This window comes from Castor canadensis, chromosome 5 (genome assembly GCF_047511655.1).
Source record: "Castor canadensis chromosome 5, mCasCan1.hap1v2, whole genome shotgun sequence".
In the NCBI taxonomy this organism is placed as follows: domain Eukaryota; kingdom Metazoa; phylum Chordata; class Mammalia; order Rodentia; family Castoridae; genus Castor; species Castor canadensis.
Genome location: NC_133390.1, coordinates 98,002,626 through 98,027,397, shown reverse-complemented (window position 1 = coordinate 98,027,397; position 24,772 = coordinate 98,002,626). Strand labels below are relative to the sequence as shown.

The 24,772-nt window shown below is 38.2% G+C and overlaps 1 protein-coding gene across 7 annotated transcripts in view; it reads right to left on the bottom strand.

Annotated features, from left to right (window-relative positions):
• Tnik (TRAF2 and NCK interacting kinase) overlaps positions 1 to 24,772 on the bottom strand; it is a 362,085-nt gene that overhangs the window by 23,868 nt on the left and 313,445 nt on the right. For 5 of the 7 annotated variants that reach the window (XM_074073788.1, XM_074073787.1, XM_074073783.1 and 2 more), the window contains 4 exons: positions 24,233 to 24,256; positions 18,577 to 18,761; positions 7,798 to 7,927; positions 115 to 279 (listed from right to left, as the gene is read on the bottom strand). In XM_074073788.1, coding sequence (XP_073929889.1) covers positions 115 to 279; positions 7,798 to 7,927; positions 18,577 to 18,761; positions 24,233 to 24,256 — 504 coding nt within the window. The remainder of the gene's footprint in view (positions 1 to 114; positions 280 to 7,797; positions 7,928 to 18,576; positions 18,762 to 24,232; positions 24,257 to 24,772) is intronic. The other 2 variants (XM_074073784.1, XM_074073786.1) reach the window with 1 other exon arrangement.

The following is a 24,772-nucleotide window of genomic DNA, read 5'->3' as shown; positions in this document are numbered from 1 at the left end:
GGTAGAAGCCAACCAAACATTTTTCAGGGTGTGTGGCAAAACCTCATTCTTGAAGAGGGCAGGATTCAGAACCCATGAAAAACAGAACTGTCTTTTCTGCTGCCCAGCACCTACTTCAGTCCCGGGGTCCATCTCCTGAGAATGGGAGGAAACACGCCCCAGGCCTTCAGTGGGTGTCCCAGCAGGGGAATGGCTCTGCTGCACCAGGTCTGGGAGGTTGATGTGGCCAGCAAAGCCATTGCTGTCACTGTGGCCGGATCGCTTCTTCTCTCCAGCTGTCTGAGGGGCACAATACATGGGGACCATTAGAGAAGGAGGAAGAAACCATAGAGCAACATTACTTCTTTTATACATAGATGAAGGGGACTCCAAGCGGATCCAGTGCAGTCTAAGAAGGGAACATTGAAATTTCTATTTTACCTAAGAAAATTTAAAAAGACATTAAGCTTTATTAATATTTAGTAAATGGTTGACCCTGAAGCTGTATGCTTCTGCATACAAGGGACAGTCAGAAGCCATACATGGTTATGTGTGCGTCCCCTGTAGGGAGACAGGGATGTCACAAGGCAGAGGGCTGAGCAGGGCCTACAATGGCATATTTCTCGTTCAGTGTGTGTGTGTACATGCACACTATCAGTCAATTGGGTATACAACCTTATTGCCAAATTACAAGAACACAAACCCACAAAGCAGATATGCAACCTAAAGTTGCTGAAAAGAAGCAGAAGAATGGGATAATACTAATAATCTCTGTACAACTATATTCCAAGAAAATGCAGAGTTGATACCCAACTTAAAGGGCTGTTTGTCATTCACAAGGTCAAAACAATGATTAACTTGATCAGTTATCTGACTGAAATTCCAAAGAAACAATACAATGAAGTAGAAGACTATTTGAAAATATGGATTATATCCACTATCATTAAGGCTCAATCTTTCAATAAGTAACTAGGGTGCTTTGTGGTAGGCGGTAAAGAAATGAAGTCATTGTGACTGGTAAAGGATTAGAAATATTCTTTACATCATCCTTATAAAAATTCTTTAAAGGTATTTTATTCTGTTCATACTCATGCAGTGGGACCGCAGTATGTATGCTGTATGTGTGTGCTCTAAAATTTCTAGTGAAAGGGTGGCATGACCTAATGAATTTGGAAACCACTGCTCTGGAGAGCAGCTTCCTGAGATGGGATAAAAAGACAACTCTGGTCCCCAAAAGCCAGCGTTCACATTGTAGGACTGGCTAGTCTTGCACTTTTTTCCTGGCTCCTATGCAACTGTAACTTACTATGCATTAACCAACCTTCCCCATCCCTCCTCCTTCCCCAGCCTTTGATAACCACTATTCTACTCTCAACTTCTATGAGATCAACTTTTTGACATTCCCCATGTGAATGAAGTCATGTGGTACTTCTCTGTCTGTGCCCGGATTATTTCACTTTCCGTAATGATCGTCAGTTCTACCCATGTTGTCGTAAATGACAGGATTTCCTTCTTTCATGGCTGAATAGTCCATTGTGCATATGTACCACATTTTTTTTTAATTCATCAGTGAATTTAAGTTGTTTTTATTTCACCATATGGATATTCTATTTTTAATTTTTGGTGGAACCTCCATTCTGTGTTCCTTAATAATGACTGGTCTAATTTATATTTCCACCAGCAGTGTGCAAGGGTTTCCTTTTTCTCCACATCCTCACCAGGATAAGATAAGGATACTTCTTATCTTTTATCTTTTTGATAATAATCATTCTTACAGGGTAAGGTAACATTTCATTGTGGTTTTGATTTGCATTTCCTTGATGATTATAGCATTTTTTCATATGTCTGGTAGGCCTTTGTATGTCTTCATTTGAGAATTGTTGATTTAGAGCTATTGCTTATTTTAAAAAATGGGTTGTTTTGCTATTCAGTTTTTTGAGCTCCTTATATATTCTGATTTTAACCTCTTGCTAGATGCATAGTTTGCAAATATTTTTATTTTCTCCCATTCTGATAGTTGTCTCTTCACTGTTGATTATGAGTTTGCTGTGCATAGTCCTGCATTTTTTGATTTAGCATGTGACTAGTTGACTAAGCAGTCTTAGAGCAGATCTGACTAAGCAATGATTTCCCTTTCTTTCTTTCTCTTTCTTTCTTTTCTTTCTTTCTCCATCTCTCTCCATCCATCCTTCCATCCATCTCTTTCTCTTTCTTCCCTCCCTCCCTTCCTTCCTTTGTTCCTTCCTATCTTTCCATCTATTTATCTTCCCCCTCCATTCTTCTGAACATGGAACAGCTAGGAACAAGTCAGGCGCACTTCCTACCACTTTGGGACTGGTGTGGGCAAGAGTTCATGCTATGTCTTTGACCATCTCCCTGAGGCTTCTCTCTTCCAGAGCCTATCTTGGTCTTATAGTTACAGCGCTGCACTTGTCTCTGTCAGGAAGTAAAAGTAGATAAGTTTGTGTGCATGTGCATGTGTGTGTGTGACGAAACAGACTCCTAAGTTCCTGAAGGGGTTCAACTGATGGTCACCAAGAAACTTGAGAAATAATTGGAAAGCCTAGTGTTCTGTTTCTAGGCAACATGATTCTGAACTACAAACTGTCCCAGAAAGGGACTTCTGGATTCATCTGGTCACAGTGCTCTTCTGGAGCTTGTACCAGTGCCTATTCTGAGTTAAACATTTCACTTTCTAAATGATATTTAGAGAGTTCAGTCTGAATTTATCTTATTGGCCCTGCTTTTTATGCGCACTAGGCAGCTTTTCTTTCCCTCTAACTTCTACTGAAAAGCATTTTAACACTTTCCCCAATTCCTCAATAGCAAAAATCACACCTTCTGTTTTAGAATTCTTCACTTTCTCTTGTATCAGTAGCATTCTTCTCCAAGCCAAACGCTGATGCAGACACATTGATTAACAACAACAATAACAAAAGACCTGAAGAGGCTAACCAGAGGAAGTAACCCAGACAGTGAGAAGTGTGAAGTAATGACCCCTGAATCTGCCCACTTCTGAGTCATCACCCCTTGGTTCATTCAACCAGCACCTGTGTATTAGAACATTCCCTGAGCCAGACACTCTAATGTAAGCACAAAGATAAATGAACAACAGTCCTGCCCGTTAGGACCTCATTAACAGAACCCCAACAGTGTCTGATTTTTCTGCTTTCACCATTTCCATGAGGATGGGCATAAAATGTTCTGCAAACAAACATATGCCAGGTACTGTGCTAAAACACTTTGTGTATGGTCTTCCATTTGAATCCTCAAATAGCACCATGAGCTAGCTCCATCCCCATTTTACAGGAGGAAAAACTGCAGTACAACAAAGTCACTTAACTTGTCCCAAGTGACAAAAGCTCTAAGTGGTGAAATCCAGGATCAACTCTGAGCTGTCTGGAGGCAGAGCCCAGGTGCTTTAGGCTGTATTGTTATACTAGGGAATTCAGCTCCTGGTTGGACTAGGAGTGGATACATGAGCTAAATGATATCAAATTCCCATTAAAATTTAACAACAAGGCCTGAGCTAAGAAGTGGAGACCATCCTGCAATGGAGGGAGGAGAGGTGAGAGCACAAGCATGCAGAGAGAGAGAGAGAGAGAGAGAGAGAGAGAGAGAGAGAGGAGAGAGATGAGGAGGAAAGCAGAGGTGAGAAAAGGAGAGACATGAGTGAAATGCACATGCAAAGCTGCCTAACCTCTTGTCACTTCTTAGCTTCTGGTTCCAGTCCTCATGGGGGCCCACTCACCTTCTATTTTTGGGTTTCTCCCATGAAATACCTCTGAATCTTTTTTTTTTTCCTTTTCTTTTTTTACTATTTTTTTTTATTGTGCTGGGGATATATTGTGGCATTTACAAAGTTCTTATAATACACACCCCCATCATTCTCCTTTATCTCCCCTCTCCTCATTCCTGGAGTAGTTTCAACAGGTCTCATTTTTAAATTTGTACACATGTGTACACAATATTTGCACCATATTTACCTTCCCATGGTCTTTCCCCACACCCTCCTTTTCCCATTGGTTCTATCCTCCTGTTTTCTGATTTTGTAAAAGAAAAAAAAATGATGTTTTTGTTAGTTTAAGATAGCTATAGAGGGAGTTTCCTTGTGACACTTTCATATATATATAATAACCTGAATTGGTTCAGCTCCTCTATTTTTCTTCTTTCTACCTTAGTCTCTTTTTTATGGTGATTTCAACAGGTTTAAAAATTCGATATCCATTCTTATATGGAAAGTACATCAACCATAGTCACCTTCTTAACTTTCTTCTGTTACCCTCCTCTCTTGTATGTGACCTCCCCTTAGAGTGACCTATTTTCCATAATATTGCTGTGCTTGTATTAGGTCTGTATTTCACATATGAGAGAACATGTGTGACTTTTGGCCTTCTGAACCCGGCTAACTTCACTTAAGATGATGTTCTTCAGTTCCATTCATTTACCTGCAGATGACAAAATTTCATTCCTCTTTATGACTGAGTAAAATTCCATTGTGTATAAATACCACATTTTCTTGATGCATTCATCAGTAGTGGGGCATCTTGGCTGTTTCTGCAGCTTCGCTATGGTGAATAGTGCTGCAATAAACATGGGTGTGCAGGAACCTTTATTGTAACCTGACTCATATTCCTTGAATACCTCTGAATCTTAACTCCCTTATTTCTGATACCTACCATTCTCCCACATTTTTTCCCCTTAAGCTATGTTAAAGTGGGTTCTTTCTCTCATGTTTTGTAACCAAAAAAGACTTGATGATATAGCGAGTTTTCTGGTTCAGGCATGGACAGACATTTAGAGAGATGCCAGCTGATCCAGGAAGGTGCCATGGACAGAGCCCACTAAGTTCAGTGGAGGTTTTCAGGAGAAAGAGAAGACTGGTCTAGACCCACAGAGATCTGCTGGGTGAAGAACAAGTAAGGCAGAACAGCACTTCCCGCACATGGGCCCCTGTGGACAAAATGGCTGATCACAGCTGGTGTGGAATATTCTAGAATAGAATAGAAAGGGGACCTGGGGAGCTGTAGGATGGGAAAAGTAGCGCTATAGGGAGAACATTATGTACTGCAAGGGAGAATCTGTGCATCTGACAAGACCACGAGTAGCAGAACCAGTATGGTCTGTGGACCATGGAGCTCATTCACATGGGAATGAGTTGAGCGAGTAACTGGTGTTCACCTTGGGAAACTGAATAATACCCAATCTGCTAAATTTTATCATAATGAGTTTTTATTTTCTTTTCTTATTTTGTTAAGGATACACTTTAGTCTGCATTTTTCTTTTTAATATATGTACTTTCAATAGATTTTAACTCAAGGATTGTGTAATGGTTTATTTTATGTTATCACCCTGATTGGGCAATGTGGGCTCAGATTAAACATTATCTTGGAGTGTTTCTGGGGATAATATTAGCCTTCAAATTGGTGGACTCAGTAAGTAAAGTAGATTATCACTCTCAATCTGCTAGGCTTTAACTATCCTACTGAGGTCATGAATAGAACAAAATGCAGAAGAAAGAATTCCCCCACCCCCACCTTTTTTACCTCACTACTAGAGTTGTGACATCTCATTTCATTTTTCACCTACCCTAGCACTGGGATTTATACCACCACCTTTCCTGGGTTTCCAGCTTGCAAATGGTCAATGGCTGGACTTTTTGGTGTCCACAATCACATGATCCACTTTCTCATAATCTCCCCTCTCTCCAAATACAAAAATATTCTATTTCTCATGTGAACCTTAACTAATATAGTTTATGGTTTTATTTAAAAACTCATATTTGGAAAAGGCCAAAATTGGAAACTGAGAGGACAAAACAATTTGAGGGTCCCTTGATGGATTAAATTCATATAAGATACCAGTAGATGCAATTTTCAAAGTGATTGGCTATGGTTGTAGAATACTGGAGAACTTTAGATCATATGGAACCATGGGGATGTGGCTGGCAACTGAATTGAAAATGTGACAACAATGTCTCCTTGGAGGTACTGACTGTCATAAAGGCTTGGGAAACTTTTAAGCCACATCAGGAATTAGAGTCCTTTCATTTGGAGTTAAAGAGTAACTCACTCCAGAACATTTTTCCTATGTTTTCTCAAGTGGCAAGCTGTAGTCACAGAAGTTCTCTACACTTCTATTGAAATGATCCATTCACCACACTGGGAGATTTATATACCAGAGCTACACAATGTCAACTCCAGCAGCCAAGTCTATTTTTCATTCCAGGCATATGTGAAAGGATTCTTTAAAGCTTACTTGAAAGATTCGGCGAGGACATAAAATAAAATTCTAGCAAGTTGCTTTGTGAACCAGTCTTCTTGTTATAGCCCCACTGCCAATTATTACTTCAAAGGCCTTATTCGTCTCTAAACTACAATTCTTTCTTCCTTTCAAAAGAAAGATGCCCTCTGCCTTTTTGGAGACCAAAGTCAGCTCTTGGCGTTTCTCAGATCAATCCTGGTTGAAGAGGAAGAATGACAGATGATATGTGTTTTGGCTTTAGAAGGAAGAGTGAGTTGTGATAAGAAGTAAAAGGAGAATTCAATTTATGGAGAGACTGAAAATAAAATAAAATAATGTTTATTGAACACTTTAAGTTATTAGAATTCTCAACATATTAGAAGTCATATGCTATTATTTCTGAAATTTTATAGATGATAAAACAGAGGCAGGAAGAAGTTACATAACATTTGCCCAGTGTTACTGGACATTACTTTTCTTTCAAATAAAGACCTGTTTTCAAATTTGCATGGTGATGACAAGTGAAAAAAAGACTATGAATTCTGGTTTGTCAGGGCCCTTTGGCTAGCACAGACACGATGGGGAATTACTACATGCAGGAAGGAAAGGTACAAGAGAACAGGTGCTTCCAGCCAATGAAATAATATTCCTAGACTTTAAAAAAATTACCCACATGTGGAGGGCACCCCTATTTTAGGGAGACATGGCAGACAAAAGAATATCAAGGAACAGACAGAATGTGGGAGACGGATCAGGTCTGCTGTGGGTTGGGGTGGGGGCAGACATAGAACATGGAAAGAAAAGCCAAATTTCCAGAGATGGTCCCACAAGAGAAGTTCAAACTTGGTCAGAGGAAGAGACAACCAATCAATAAGGTTTACAGAAAGGGAGACAACTAATTAAAAGTGGCCTAACCTGAGGTATAAAATCTGTTCTCTACACTCCTTTGACTAGCCACCTGCCATTTTCTCTACTTTTAATGGTGTCCTAATAAATCTTTGCTTTCTCCTACTATCAATCTTGATAAATTCTTTCACCAACCTGGGGCTCCCCAAATCCATGACACCAAAGAGTTAAGGTGCACTTTTAAGTAAACCATCTACATGTTTCTTTGTTCTTTCACTAAAATAGCTTTCTGCTTTTTTTTTTTTTAAAGTGTTAATTTCATGACAGAGGATAGCACAAGCTCCTGAGTATTTTTTACATGATAAAACCATGGGGGTTGGGGCGAGGCTAACCAAACCACTGATGCTATTAAGAGAGATCATTCATTTCTGTTTTCCTTTGCAGGGAACATCTAACTTTTGGGTTTTATATCCTCAGGCTCAAAACTTGCATAGTTCTTACTAAAGAATCTGTGCTAATATAATTAAAGGGCTAATATAATTAAGTCACACAGCAAAAGCTTAGAAGAATACAGGAAAGAAGGTGGCAGACAATTAAAATCACTCAACCATTTAGTTTTTCCCTTAGTTTTCATGCTTAAAATACACTCTGTAAGAGCATTCTTTGTGAAAGCTCTAATATAAAAGCCACTTAAGAATCTTCCTCTTCATAGTTGTTACACCAACTTACCTCTCTAATCATCAAGGTCCCTTCTCTTGAAATACTGCTGCTGAAAGTGTCCGCATGAGAGGTCTCCAGCCCATGGGTCCCAACCATTCCCACGTTGTACTGCTCGCTGCTCCCTGGTGCTCCTGTTGGTCTGAGATAGGAGGAACAGTATTCACGGCAAGGTGTGTTTAAGGAATACCACTTCCTGTCTTTATTAGTGATTTTTATTGTGGGAAAATACATATAACATAAAGTTTGTACTGATGTTTGTACTTATTTCAGTAGTCCTAGGTCCATTCCATATTAATTTTAGTGTGCCTGGATTGAGCTTACATCTTGTGTAGCATCTCATCTCAACCTATTCTTTGCCCAGCAACCACAGGGAGTAAGATTCCACTCTCCATAGAAAAAATGCTGAAGTCAGTGCCAAGGTCTCCTAGGCTCTCCATGATCTCCCCCAACTTCCACCTCCTCCTTTGACTAGCAGACATCCTGACCTGCTTCTGTGCTTGTTGTTTTCTGAGCTGGGAAAGTTCTTCTGACCTGGCTCTTGGCTGGCTCCTAGCCATTCACCTGGTTTCATCTTAAATGATACTTTCTCTGAGAAGACTTCTTTCAATCTATAGCTTATCCCATCAGCCCTTCTTCTTTCTCTTCATCATTTCTCTTCAATAGTTTTTGTCACAAAAAGCAATTATTTTCTTTCCATTAGAACATATGCTATGGGGAGGAGTCCTTGTCTCTTTGTTCATCACTACATTCTACCTGCACATCACTACACATCTAGTACACATAGTAGGAGTACAAAAGTAATCATTAGATAAGTGGGTTTTGTGCTATTTATAAAGAAGAGCTATTAATTAGGAACATTCTTGTTCATTGGGGCATCCATGAACTAGGCTGTTTAATTCAAACAGTATTCAGCACTTTTAAGAAAATCCTCTACACTCACTCCACATGGTGCTATGCACTTATTTCCAGGCATTTTTCTTGCTATCATGATTAACATATAACGGGGAAAGGCTACAGGATGGTGACCCAGTCTCTGGGAGCACAGGCTGAGTTTCCTATATGTCCTGTGGCATAAGGCACAGTGCCAGGGCTCACCAGAGGGTAACTGACTATCCACATGAGCTTTACATGGACTACTATAGAAATCTATGAAGTGTCTATGTATGTACATGACACAGAAACTTTCTGATTTGGGGACTTGGGAAACAGAACCAGAAATAAGATGTAGTTTCAGTTTTTAGTGTTGTTTTGTCCTCCTGTTTTAGCATCTTCCGCTTTTTAAAATTAGTTTATTAAAAATAGGAAACCTTTGATACCTTTCTAATTTTACACAACTACTACCTTGTTGGTGTACTGGTTGCAACTTTTGTCATTTTACTTTAAAATTTAATTATTTCTTATATATTTAATGGATATCTTTGGCCTCTTGGATTCTATCAAAGACCAAAGATTTGATGAGATAGTCACTCCACAAATCTGGAAAAAATACTCCAGATTTATGCCACTTCTGGGGCAGAGTAGACATATTTTAAGAATTCTCAACTCATATAGAAGGGCAAGAATATAAGAGTGAGTCCAGACAAGAAAATGCACAGCAAGATATTTACCTCAAAGTAACTGAAGTGAAGCAGTGGATTGAGTGAATCTAAATGTGGGTTAGAGCTGATGTGTTTGGGAAGAAATTTCAAACAAGTATTTTTGTTTTTAATATTTTAGTCCTAGAAACAAGCTATTAGTAGTGTACCAGAGACCTGGAAAAAGCAATTGTTGCAATAATTTCTGGTATACTTATAGATGGATAAATCACAACAGTCCTTAAAACAGTAATTTCTTTGCTTGTTTACTTGAAATTTAATTTTATATCTGTCTTTTCTTTAGTTGTCTTAGATTTGTATTTGGGACAAGTTGATATAAAGTGAATAAATCAATAAATGAAGTATTTATCAAGGGCCTTCCAGAAAAAGGGTTACTTTTTCTCTTCATCAATCAGGCATTCTTTGCCACCATCAGGGGCTCAGGCCCTGGGGGTCTGAGCTGAGGGCCATCACTACATTGACACTGTAGTCAGGCTCTCCATTGCTATAGATAGTCCTATGAAGTCCAAAGGTCATGGATATTTTGTCTTCACTTATTTTCTTTAATCCTGACAATGTTCTGATTCTATTTGAACAGTTTAATAAAAAATGTGAATATGAGCTGGGCTCCAGTGGCTCATGCCTGTATTACTAGTACTTGGGAGGCTGAGATCACGGAGGATCATGGTCTGCAGCCAGCCGGGGAAAACAGTTCACCAGATTCCATCTCCAAATAATCGGAGCAAAATGGACTGGAGGTTTGGTTCAAGCAGATAGTGCCTACTTTGCAAGTGTAAAGCCATGAGTTCAAACTCCAGTCCCACCCCCCAAAAAAAAAATGTGAATATGGATGAATTTTCATTAAAAAGTATTCTTAGAGTTAATTCTAGCAAGATAATTCCTTGATTAATTTCCCATGCATTTCAGTTAAACTTTTTAAGTTTTCATTATTATTTTACTAAAATTATTTATCACTTATCCAATTATTCCCCATGTACATTTTATAGCAAAGACTTGATATAACATTTTTTTGTCCCTATCCTCTTTCAAAGGCTTCAATGGTCATTACTCTATCAAATCCAATTTTTTTTTGATCAGTATTTAAGGTCTGTATTTTATTGAGAAGATTTGATTTGTGTGTCAATTATTAGTCAACAGCAAGTTTTACATAGTGTTATAGTGTTAGCCACTGTTTGTTTTTATAACTTTTGTTGAATATTTTAAACTGACACTATGTTTTTCCTGGGTCGATTTTTTCATGCTTTTAATTTTACGAGCTGAAATTACTTCATCATATTTTGTGGATCTTGTATTAATTTCCCACACCATTCATTTTTTCTATTACCATAAAGTAATGGCTTTTGATTATGGAAAGTTCCCAAAAATTTCTGCATATTTCAAATTACCTCTGTATACATTTCTTTTTAAAAGGCAAAGTACAGCCTACACTTCATGCTTCAGGGACTGCAAAACACTTAAATCACAGAAGGGGAATCCTTATTGTGTCTGTCATTGCTGACAGTCTTTTGTCCTCGGTCCTCTGGCCTTTTGTAAGATGACCTTTCTCTGGTTTCCCTTTCACTCTCTTCCCTTCCCTTCCCTTCCCATTCCTTTCTTGCAAGTGGTCCAGAGGATTCTGCTTCACTCTGCATAATTCTCTTATCTCTGACCATTATTATAATCACCACCCATTTACAGAATTATCCTAAATAAATAAATCTAATCTCTTTACTCAGTAACTTATTTATCCAACATCCTGTTGGATAGTTCTACCTGGGTACCAGTTGAGATCATCACCTTTCTGTGTATCATTGACCTGAAATGAGTGACATTACAGACATTGATTTATTATCTTAGAAACTCCATGGTCATCCTGGACTCCTTTCTCTCATTCTCCCTCATGCTCAATCTAGATCCTTTCTATTGCACCTGCTAAACATGTCCCAAATATTTTCTGTCCTTTGTGTGACTGTCCAGGGGGTCTGCTTCCTCTATTACCTGAACAAATCTTCTGGCTGGTCTCCCAGTATCTAGTTCTGTCTCCTTTATATTCACTCTTCACACCTACAAAGTGACCTCTTGCAGACACAAATCTGACCATGTCACTTCTCTGCTTTCAACCTTCAGTAGCTCCCTGTTGCCTTCAGGATAAACTGAAAGCTCCTTACTGTAGCTTAAAGGCCTTCATTATTTGGTACTTTTCTACCTCTCTGACTGAACTTGAAAATCACACCCTATACCCCATTCTGACTCTAGCAACATTTAACTTAACAGTAGTTTCATATACTATAAAACCCTTGGTGACTTTAGTCTGCCCTCTCTCCCTGGAAGATTTGTTTCTATTGTCTGCCTGTCCTTGGCTAACTCATCTTCTAAGCTAAATTCAGGCATGAACACATCCCAGTCCCACTGAGATGGTTCAATGAGCTCTCCACTCTGCTTGCACATGGTCTTCTGTGCGTCTTCAATGTGTGGCGTATAAGTGGTGCCTAGTGAGTGTTTACTACACTACAGCAGGCTTTACTTCAAAGGTTTTAATGCCCAGAGTAAATCAAGCTCTACTGTGAATTGATGAGTGATCAGCTATAAGGATAATTATCAGCATGTTTAAATGTCCTGAATACTCAATGTGAACTTTTACCATTTTATAACTTAAAAAAAACTCTAACATTAGGTTTACTAGGATGTGTCAAAATAGTTTTAGGAACAGGTCATTATTATGGGAGAACAAAAAATCTATTCGGATATGTCATAGAACTTTACAGTACAAAGAGTAAACTTTATATATAAGTTTTAATAAATCGGTGAGGGCTATTCACAATAGCCAAGTCATGGAATCACCCTAGGTGCCCTTCAACTGATCAATGAATAAAAAAAAAATGGGGTATACATATACATTGAAGTATTATTCAGCCATAAAATGGGAAGTTAGCCAGGCACTGGTTGTTCATACCAGTAATCCTTGCTACTACAGAGGCAGAGATCAGGAGGACTGTGGTTCCAGGCCAGCTCAGGCAAAAAGTTTGCAAGAACCATCTCAACCAGTAGCTAGGTATGGTGGTTCACACCTGTTAACCCAGATATTGTGGGAAGCATAAATGGGAGGATCACAGTCCAGGACAGCCCGGGCAAAAAGTGAAATCCTATCTCAAAAATAATTAGAGCAAAAAGGGCTAGAGGCATGGCTTAAGTGGTAGAGGGCCTGCCTAACAAGTGCAAAGCCCTGAGTTCAACTCCCAATACTGTCCCCTCTCCAAAAAAAGAAATATGTCATTTTCAGGAAAATGGATGGAGCAGGAGATAATCATGATAAGTGAAATAAGTCAGAAAGACAAATATTGAATGTTTTATCTTACATGTAGAATCTAGACCTTAAAAACTTGTGTATATTTACATATATCCATTCACACACATGTGAATGCAATTGTGGGAGAGAGAAAGAATGATGGGGGTAAATAATAAGAAAGTATTGTGTCTATGTATGAAGTGGGCGTGACAAAATCCACTAAAACCTGTTAAAAGTAGGGGGAATGGGGAAAAGAAAGAGCAACAGAGAGGGTTAATCTGATCAAAGTACAACATGTGCACCTACCTAAGTCACCCTGGCAATTCTGATAGAGGGACATTCTACAGTGCATCTCACAAGCACCCCTCAACATTGCAATGCTCCTCAAAATAAGGAAAGTCTGAGCAATTGCCATAGGAGAGCAGAATCCAAGGAGACAGAACAACTAAATGTAATGTGATAACCTAGATGGAATTCTAGATAAGAAAAAGGATATTAGAATAAGAACTAAGAAAATCTGAATAATCCATGGCTTTTAGTGAATAATAATATATCAGAATTGTGTCATTACTTATAACATGTGCCATAAAGTAAGATACTAACACTGGAGGAAAACTGTATGTGGACAGAAAGTGGTGGGAATATTAACAGACTTTCTCTGCCATCTCCTTAACTTTTCTGTAAATTTACAACTATTCTAAAAACAAAGTTTATTAATAATGAAAGAATGGGGAAAGGCAATTAAAAAACCCAATAAGGCTGAAACAACAACTGTAACATTTCACAGTTAAGATAATCCTTTGTTCTAAATACGACTTTTCCAATATATAGGCTGGGTAGGAAAAATTACTTGTCCAAAATCCTAGAAAGAGTCTAAAAAACAAATCAAAACAAAAACAAAAAAACCTCCACTGATTCAAAGGAAAGCAATGGGATATGTAGTATAACTGGGCTGAGGTTTAGAACAATAATTTCCTCTAATTGGATTTGTCAGTTTCCTGGAGGTCTTGATTTAATTCAACCCATTCTTACTGAGCACCTGCTATGTGAAAAGCTCTGGGTTTGACACTGGTAGAAGATTGAAAACAAGAAGATATGACTCCTAAAACTAAAGCGGTTAGCATCCATAAGAACAAAAGAGCATCCCAAATGTACTCAAAAATAAGGCAGGGCATAGTGAAAAAGAACAGAGGGAGGGACTATTCCATTTCCTATGGGAAATTTCCTTTTCAGGGACATTTGGGTGATGGGGGGTCAGTTTGGCTGGAGCATGTTAGAGGAAATCATGAGACCCAGAAGTGTAAAAGACTGTAGGGAGCTAGGTATAAAGCACGATCAGTCTCCTTGTGCAACATGAAGCAATTCAGTGTCTGGACAAGGGCTACAAGGGCAAAGGATTTAAAAGAGGGGCGCACTACACTGCAGTGAAGCGAGCAGTGGGGTCAGAGTCAGAGCTCTTTAACAAGAACAAAAGGAGAGAGCACAAAGGTATGTGGCCTTCATTGTCGGGATGGCATTTTGTGAGACTGCATAAAATTCACCGACTGTGCTAGCAGTAGATTGTTGTGGTGATCCATGTGCCTACCTGTACTGTTCTGCAGCTCGCATTGGGACCCAAGGGAGGGCACTACACAAAAGGACACCATTTCTGCTTGCTCAGTGTGATGCAGATCAACTTCCATGTCTTTCCTTCCCTCTTCCTGTTCTATAAAGCTTTTATTTTTCCTCACTAAAAGTAGTACATACCCATTATATAACTGGGGATATAATTAAAATTAAAGTCCCTAAAAACTGTATTATCTGGAGGTAATCACTTTTAAAATTTTGATTTATTTCCTTCCACTCATTTTTTTCTGTGCATGAGACATTGGGATGTAGTGGAATTAGCTAGAGAGGGAACACAAAACTGGCTATATGTACTCTTACAGGTTATGTCTCATACAATGAATATGAAACTGCCCGTAGGAAAAAGCTTGGAACATTGGAATTCACAGCCGCTTGTCTGAAAGACTGGGCTCCATTTCTTTTTCTTTTTTTTAAAATAGTTTGTTATCTTTTTGAATTAGCGTACATTAATAATACAAAGGGCTTTCCATACAGGCATGAACTGGGGCTCCACTTCTGAGAAACTCTTCTGTGGACATGTCATGAGTGTGAACTATGTGCTACTATCTTTTAATTTTTCTGCTCTAGAGAAACTAAAGCAGATACCTTAAAAGCAACTGAGGCCAATAGGAAAAGGGGACCAGGAACTAGAGAAAAGGTGAGATCAAAAAGAATTAACCTAGAAGGTAACACCCACACACAGGAAATCAACGTGAGACAATGCCCTGTGTAGCTATCCTTATCTCAACCAGCAAAAACCCTTGTTTCTTCCTATTATTGCTTATACTCTCTCTACAACAAAATTAGAAATAAGGGCAAAATAGTTTCTGCCGGGTATCGAGGGGGTGGGGGGGAGATGGAGGGGGCAGAGTGGGTGGTAAGAGAGGGGGTGGGGGCAGGGGGGAGAAATGACCCAAGCATTGTATGCACATATGAATAACAATAAAATTTTTTTTTTCTGCTCTAAAAATGTCAATATTTATCCTAACAAAAGAAAATTAAGGTAGTAAGAGTGTTTATGAAAAGCACTTTAGTTCCCAAACACTCTACTCCTAAAAAAGAAACTATTTGTAATATATTTTTAATGGTGTAAAATTCCTCAGGTATTCAACTAGCATGTTGGCGGGCAGACTGTATCTATTTTATATGCATGTAAAAACACAATCATACTATTGAGCAAATTGGAGTAAACACATACACACAGATATATATTGTGTCTTTTTTCCTGAGTATATCTTGTATGTATTTTAAGTACTCTTTAGGGGATAATCATTTCAGTCTATCTGAAATTTAAGAATCATATCCAAAATTTAAAATTCAAGAACCATGTCAAATCTTGCCTCCACTGTAAGCATTCCGTGGAAGCCTCAGCTTATTTCTTACCTGAATCATTGTAATAGATCTTTTGAATTGCTTTACCAGTAATAATCTCCTTCAAACATAGCACTGATCATGTCACCCTCAACTCAAGACACTTTAATGGTTTCCAATGGCTACAAGATAAAGTGTACATTATTGTCTGTTTTCCCCAATTCAGAACCCCTCTTTCACTGCCCTGAAATCTACATTTCCACCAAACTCAACCTTTTGTGCCTTCCTTCAACTCTTCCTCTGCCTGTCATTCTAGTACTATCTCTTGTTCTTTTCTGTCTTGTGTGTATAATTTAAACATACATCTTTCCTTTGGATGAGGACTTGCAATTTCAATTCAATGTAATTAAACACAGGTATAATGGTCATTGGTGACCATTTCTATTCCAGGCACCATGTAAGGTATTCAGAGTTGAGAGATGGGTAAGACACTATCCCCACCCTCAGGGGACTTACGGTTGATAGAGAGACAGAGAGAGAGTGAGAGAGAGAGAGAGAGAGAGAGAAAGAAAGAGAGAGAGAGAGAGAAAGAGACAGAGACAGAGACAGATGTAGAGAGACAGAGAGAGAGAAAGCCCATATAATAAATAATCCTCTTTCAAGGCGCTCCATGAAAATTCAGGAATACATGAGATACAGTGGCAGCATAGAAGAGGGGATGGCTCTACCTTTGCAGACTGGGCTTTGAGTAGGTGATTCCTAAAGGGACAGGAGCGAGCCACACGACAGAGAAAAGTGCAGTGTGGTTTATTTTGGGAATGTTAAGGAGAACTGAACATCTGTCACAAAATGTCATAGGGGGTTTAAAACTCAAAGGCCATTTAAAATTTCCTCACAAACTATTTTTGGTTTTTCTTTTTTATATTAGCTCCCAATATTCCATGTATTAATTTATCTCTGTCCAACTAGAATATAAATTTTCTGGAAGGCAGAATGTACTTCTCAAATGTCTCAGAGCCCTCAGTAGCGTGTCTAATACATAATGGAAATCTCAGTAATTTTAATTTTGTAATCTCTTGTCATTCTGATAGATGTGGGCTCAGTGCTGAGAGGGAATTCTAAACAGCTGTTAGAAGAATTAAACAATGCTGAGTCAAGACAAAAACCGAAAGGGCCAGCATATTTTGTAGAAATGTTCTGGATTAGTGATTTCTGCCTCTAGAACAATTTTATTTGCTGTTAAAAGAGCAATTTAAAACAATTTGTTTCAAAATGTCATATTTTAGCACATTTATGGTTGTCAATAACTGCTAATCAACAGTAAAATAACAAGTATGGATATTCATCAATGATAATTGGATTTGCTTGTATGTAACAATGGCTAATCATTGTAATATGTAACAATGCTAACCCTGCAGATTGGTTAGGTCTGTCACTCTAATCCCTGTTGAACAGGATAATAATTTGTGGCCTTTTGACATCTCTTCTATGTAGAGTGAATACAGTCTGATAATCAACACAAATAGCTAAGCTAAAGAAATAGAGGTGAATAAAGAGTAAAGTCTGGAGAGTTAGCACTGTGTTCTATCAAAGTCATGGCAAGCCTGTGCAATGACATCTTGTGTTTATTTGGGGAGTGGTTGGGGAAGCAAGACAAGATGGCAGCATCCCCAGAAGATCTATTCTAATGAGAAAAAGCAGTGAATCTCTTATGTTAAAAAAAAAAGATGTAAAGGCTATAACTACTAAGGGGTACATATATATATAGGTATATGTATCTGTGCCTTTATCATTTATCTATCTGTCTATCTACCTGTTATCTATCTATAGCTATAGCGGTAGCTATAGATAAAAACATACAAAAAAGAAGATGGCAAATAGACTAACAGAAAGTATGTGGTGAAGACACTGACCACAGAAAAATGGATCAAGTAAAAGAGATTAAGAAGAGGATGAAACCAGGTGCCCATGACTCATGCCTGTAATCCTAGCTACTTGGGAGGCTATGATCCCAAGGATCACAGTTTCAGGCCAGTCAGGGCAAAAAACCCAAAAAAGTCCATGAGACTCTATCTTAATAGAAAAAAGCTTGGTTGGTGGCCTGCACTTATCATTCCAGCTATGGCAGAAAGTATAAAATAGGAGGATCTCAATCCAGACTGGCTTTGGCAAAAAGAAAGTTCCTGTCTCCAAAATAGCCAGAGCAAAAAGAGCTGGGAGATGTGGCTCAAGAGGTAGAGCACTGCGTAGGCAGCTCAGAGTTCAAACTCCAGTATAGCCAAGAAAGAAGAAAGAGGAGAAGGATGGGGAGGGGAAAAGGAGAGAGAGAGAGGGAAGGGGAGGAGAAGAAGAAAATGATAACAGGGAATAATTAAGTCAAACATTTGGAAGTTTGAGTATTTGACTCATGATTCTTTTGTGAGGATGGTACCTCACAACGCTGCCTGTACATTCCTCTTACTTTTGGTGGCAGTGATGGTGATGGAGTATATTGTGTCCTGTCATTCATTTTAATTTCTGAATGTCATTGTCCTTGATTCACTCTTTTGGTTCTAGGGGAAAAGGCATGTCCCAGTGGTCTAGTTGCCAATATTGTTTACCCTTAAGATGAAAAGAGGCAGAAAGGAGTGACCAAAAGGACAGTCAATCCAAAGGCAATGGGCAGGTAAAGCATACACAGTCCAAAATGCAGCACAGTCTATGTGATGGTGTCTGTGGAGAGAGGTAATTATAGAACAAGGTCCTAACAAGAACCCAAATCCCCAAAGTCTATTTACCTTGCTAGTGACCCATATATGATATATATTTAGCTCATTTTCCCCCTTGTTATTCTGTTTGGTGGCCTCATCCCCTTCTGGTCTACATTTAGGAAGTAATCTAGAGCTGGTACCCTGAGTCTTTAGTCCCAGCTACTCAGGAGGCTGAGGCAGGAAAATTACTCGAGCCTAGGAGTTGGGGTCAGCCTGGACAACATATGGAGACCCTGTCTCAAGAAAAAAAAAGTCTTCTTACATCAGTCTGGGTATGTCGCTGACAGCCACTGTCCCATCATGGGTCTCGCTTTCTCCATCTTCCTCTTCTTCTTCACTGCTCTCTGACTCTTCACTGGAGGACGAGTAATCAGTCACCTTCTTCAGTGGGCGGTTTGTTTCTTCAATTCGGAGTTCTCTCAGTTCTTTGGCTAATGCCGTCAGATCCTACAAAAGAAAAGTTCATTCAGCATATGAATTGTACAGAGGACCGAAGCTACATCTTTCAGCAAGTCAGTGCTCCAGCTTAAGCAACAAGAAAAACAAAAAAAGAAGGAAAGAAAAGAAAAAAAGCTCTATAGAGAACTGTGACAAACAGTTACTGCATGGAACTAAGATAAACGATGTTTGTAGCGTGTAGAAGCTAGAAAAGAAAGATGAAATCCATTTAATCTTTGTTCAAAACCAATAGCTAGACTGAGACTGTCCAGTTCTGATTATATATGTGCATATATGTGTATGCCATGTTGTACATATACACGTATATATAAACATTGTGTTCTCATTTTGTGTTGAAAAGGTGAAGCTGGTCACCTTCAGAGTTAATGGGAAAATATGTGGGATTAGAAATTTCCCCCCAGTATTTTGGAACTCCTTCCCAAGCCACAGTGATGGCCTCCCCCTCTTAGATCTCTATCATGAAAAAATCTAGCATCAGTCACAGAACAGAGCAGTTCCCAGGGTTCATTTGGTGTGTCATCATTCCCCAGAGAGCAGAGGCACACATCAAATGGTGGTTCACCCCAAAGTCTAGTGCTACTGAAATTTATAGCCACAAAGCTGAATTAAAGAAGAGGAACTTAAAAAAAAAGGAGTTCTCTTCCAGAATAATAGGTGTTTTATTTTCTTAGGTTTTAAAGTCCAGTCACCTGGCAGAAACCCTGACGAAGAACACTGAAATGAATGTACAAACACCAAAAGGAAGAGCTAATTGTCCAGTTTTCCATGAGTACGATGGAACCTTAGTCTCATGGATGTGATGATGTGGTACTTGATCACCAGGCACATTGCAGGCAGTGTGCTACATATCTGACTATCTTTTACTTTACATGCTTGCAGAGCAATGCAGAGGGAAGCAGTTCTGCAAAAGCATGGCCGCTCTAATTTGCATGGGTTAAACTGCCCATGGCACACAGCATGCAAATGAGGAAAAAGCAATTTGACATCGGTCTTACCATTTCTCCCTATTTAGTGACCCATGTGGGAATCAGAGCATTCAGTGAGAGACAGGGGATTAGGGAGAAAAAAACTCATTGAAAAATACTAAATCCTACAATTTTCTTATGGCCATATTCTCTCTTTATTTCAGTCCAGAAATGTATTTGTCCAATTCCCCTGATGTAGGATTGATATAATCTAGGTGACCTAGCGATGTTAGATGATTTATCCCAATTGGTGAGAAGAAAATCTGTGATCAGTGTGCATAGTTAAGTTGTAATTATAATTTTATTTGAGACAATAACAAGCCATCATGTTTATATATTGCCAGCTACAAGTCAGGCACCACTGTTTTGGTGACTAAGGGATAAAACACTTCAGGCGTTTCTCTTGAAATTTAGGGAGCTCATGGTGCTAAGTGAATGAGTCATTTCTTTTTAATTTCATGAAAATTTTCATAGGGAAACAATATGACTTTTAAATTTGTCCTGAAGTCACTTGAATGGAAGCCCTTGGAAGAGGGAAGTTTCTGAAAATTTAAAGTGTGCATTATATACACAAACACACTTGCTAGGGCTTTTCCGTCCATACTCGCTCCAATGTGTGGCCTGAGTCTCAGGGGATAGATTCATTCCATCAATGAAAGTGAAAATAGAATTGTATTAAAAAGACCCAATGGTATTTAAATAAAATATACACTATTAAAGAAGAGGGAAGCTACCACACAAACATAGGATAGTATGCAAATTTATTTCTGGTTTCTTTGGCAATGAGCCAAAATAGGAAAAGCTAATATCCAGATTTTAATGTTTTGCTTTTTTCCTCTTGATAATTGCCAAAGCTTATCTTTATTAAATGAAAAGATAGTGAAGAATATGTTCTACTTGAGCACAATGGGAACATAGAATCTAGATATTTGTAATGAAAAAAAAAAACTATGAAGGGAAAAGGGCATTTTAATCTTCCAAATCAGTAAAATATTAAATTAGACAAATTTATTTTGTATTTTGACTTTTATATGTTAAGACCAGGTTAAGTCTCATCAAAGAATATAACTAACACAGAAAATGTTACTTGTCATTAAAAGCTACATTTTATGATTTAAAGAGAGAATATGGTTTAAAAGAATTTATCTCTATTGTCAATTATCCTGAGTAAATATAGTACTATCAGCTAAGACTTACTTAAAATAGTGCTACATTTTCCCCCTGGACATGGTTTTCCTTATCTCTGACATTTCAAAACAAGACAAGAGATTTAAAAAAAATCAAAATTACTTAGAAATATTTAGCTGGTTCATATCCCATAGATTTAAAGATAGTTTTACTCAGTAAAATGACCTATTTTCCTAAACACTATATTTAGAAACACTTTAAAAGTTCTGATCTGCTTTATAATTTTGCTTTTAATCATAATTTTTGTTGCTATGTTATTAAAAAGTTCTTTCCCGAAACATTAGAAATAATTGAAAATTCCTTTTAAGCTTAATTGGTAACAGCTTGGCGAGTGAGACATATATGAAAATCCCAAGGTAACAATAATGAGTAACCCAAAATTAATACCCCGGTAAAAGAAAATTAATCTTCCCTTGCCAACAGGCTACATGTTTAGCTGAAGTTTTGTTTCTTTGCTATCCACTCTGAAAAAATTTACAATGGCAAAGTTAGAGAAAACAGACATAATCTAAATATGATACCATGGGGTTCAGATCCATTCTCATAATTTTATTCTCTGACAATTCCAATTTTCTCCACATAATGAGTCTTTGTAGTAATTTATTGCTTGGCTGTCTCAAGCCTGAAGCTAAAAAGTCTCAAAAAGGGACTTTTTAGCATAAAAATACTTGAGAACGTATAACTAAAAATGAAATATGGTAAAATGATAAGATTGTTTTGACTATAGTGTAAGTAAGAGATAAATTTATCTCTACAGAGATACATTAAGAGGCTTGTATCGAAAGATTTCTTTGATGGAATACTTTTTAGATTCAGATTGATATAATTTTTAATCTAAAGAGCTTATTTAATCTGATAGTTATGCACATCTTGCTTACAAAGGTGCTCTTTTAGATCTCTGGAAATAATATAGTTTATTCAAATTTTAGTTCAATTTCTTGAACCATTATATTGTTAAAGAGTTTTAAGCAGATCTTTTCTTTATGTGTTAAAATAATTTATTTCCTCTTTAGAAAATCTAAAGATATGCACTGAGCAAGTTACTAACTTCAGTATCCTTATCTGAGAGAGAAGGTTTAGACCACCAGTTATTGCTCAAGTTCCATTCCATCCATGGATGTGATCTAGAGTTTTTCAGTTTACTGCATACTAATGAAAGTATAGTGGTAAAGCCAGTGTTTGCTTATACATTTAATTTTCATGTCACATATTTAATTGTGACCAAGAAAAAAGTATTTATTTGTAAGTGCTGTATTAAATAATCAGATTGTTATGAGATCTCATATTTCATGAGAAAATAATGCCAAATTAAAGGGCTGATTCTTATGAAAAGCTAAACAACTAAATTAGCAATAAAAACTAAATTTTCAAAAAAAGTTTTAAGACTTTTCATTTCAATTGTGGTAATTGTTATCTAAATGGCAAAACATCACTGAGAAGGAAGCCACATTAAAATCTAGGAACAGAAAAGGGAGAAAAGTTTAGCTATTTGGGGACAGATAATTCTTTGTCATGGGAGTCTCTTGTGTTTTCTAAGATGTTTAGCTGTATCCCTCTGCTCTATCCCCAAGATACCAGCAGTGCTGCCTCCTACCCCAAAGTGTGACAACCAACACTGTCTCCAGACTTTGTGTCTCTTAAGGATCAAGTCATCCTGTGTTTTCAGAGGTCCAGGTCAGTGAGAGTCAAGGATTGTCAGATCACCTGAAGGGTTTTTCCCAGCCACATATGGCCCCAGAGATTTTGGCATGCAGCTCCATCACCTCAATTACGTATACCTCTGTTGTTCTATCTCATCTCCATCCAGTGTGGTGGAGTACACTAAAATAAACAGAATGATGTTTAAAGCCTAAAAGTACCCAGGCATAACCACATGAAGCTCGCCAGAGTCCTTTCCCTCATGTAGCCATCTTCACACTAATCTCTGGATGTAGGCAGTTTCCCTTGAGCTGTGCACACACACAACCATTTTATTCTCAGCCACTGCACCAAAAACTCATTCTCTTTCTTCACTTGTCCTGGGAGAAAGCTGATGAGAGTTATGACAATCCCCCCATCCTCACTATTGTGAGGGAAAGGAACAAGCAAGGCCACGGCACAGAGCAGTTATAAACATTCCCCTGCTCTCTTCCCATGAGTACCAACCACTCTCTGTAGACATGCGGTCTCGTTCCTTTATTAATGGCAATACTTGAACTAGGATAATAACTTTCTAAACGGTTTGAATGGTAAGGTGGTCATAACTCTGAAAAAAATGCAGTTACTTGGTGAAGACCAGATGCATAGGAACATGCTTTTCCCACCTGCAAAAACAGCTCTATGCCTCTGGCCCAAACCTTAACAATCACCTTGGCTTTCCACAGCACTTTCTGCTTCATGAACTGCTTTTGCCCGTATCACCTGAGTGGTCCTAAACCATCTTGTAAGTGAGGCGGGGCAGGTATTTTAATTTCCATTTTACAAATGAGGAACCTCTGGCACAGAGAGATTATGAGACTCATATAGCCAGCTCTTTATTGGGGGAGCCATGATTTAAGTGCTGCTTGTTGGTCCCCCAAGCCAGTGCTTTTTCCATGTAACTTCACAAAAATCTTGCTCAGCAGAGATACAGTCTTATTGCTATAATGGTAAGTCTTTGGGTTCCACACATTTAAGACTTTTTGCAAGGCCTGGCTCTTAAAAACAATTCCACCATGCTCTATTCGTGCAGGTCTAACAAAAGCAGTAAGGCTGTCATCCTTCTTAGCAAGTTACCTAAAATTGACAAACCCATATGTATTTCTAATGGAAAAATGTCTCCACAGATAAGGAAATGAAGTTACTTAATACCAGGATTCATTAACTAAAGTTGATGCTGTTGCTGCTACTGTAATTAATGTCCCACAAAATTAATCTAACAATGCCCAGTAACTCCTTGTTCACAAATCACACACTATAAATTTGGAGTGTGCTAGAATGATGTCTCTTTTCTATTAGTAAAACCACTGACAGCCATCTCCTAGCAAGGCTCACCAGCGCAGGTTTGCTATTAGAAAGTACTGAAAGGAGAAACTCTGCTGTCAGTAAAGAGGTAGCCAGGCTGGAGCATTGGAAAGTGACATTTTTGCTTAGCAGGAAGCCTTTCATGGGTAGGTCTGAGAGTCTCAGGCTGGTCTCCATGAAGGGGCTCTCTCCCCAGCAGATGACTACACACAAGTGGGCTTTATACCTGTGATCCCACTGGCCGCCTTTCTGAATGTCAACACTGGGAAATCAGTTTAATATTTACATCTTGTAAAAGCATGACCAAGAAAAGGTAATACTAACCTCATCTATCGCTTTCTTATAGCTCTGAGATAAGAAGAACCCAATCCAGAAGAATCCACAGAAGGGGAAAAGCCAGAAGAAAGGAAGCAGGTTAGAAACAAAATTGGAATCGTTAGAAACAAAATTGGAATCGTTAGTACAAAACTGATAAAGACAAAAGAGCAAAGATATCAAATGCAAATTCTCTTTGCTGTGGCTCAGTGTACCTCCTGACTTTAAGTGCACAAATCAGAGAACACCAAAAAGGCTTACTTTCATTTCATAGGAAAGATTCTCAGAAAACTGAAATTAAGTAGATAATAACTCATTCCAAATTAATCTTCCACTTTCAAATTTCATACTCATTTCTTTCTTTAAGGCTACTTGGGGTCCATCATTGTTACAGCAATAGCTCTGGATTTCAAGTTGTCATGCTCCATCACACCATATTTATCAAGTATCAGTTCAAAAAAGACAGTTCATAAAGGCATGAAAAGTAGCAGAAAAACTATATTGTTAATGCATATGGGAAATAATATGGGGAAAGTGCAGAATACATAA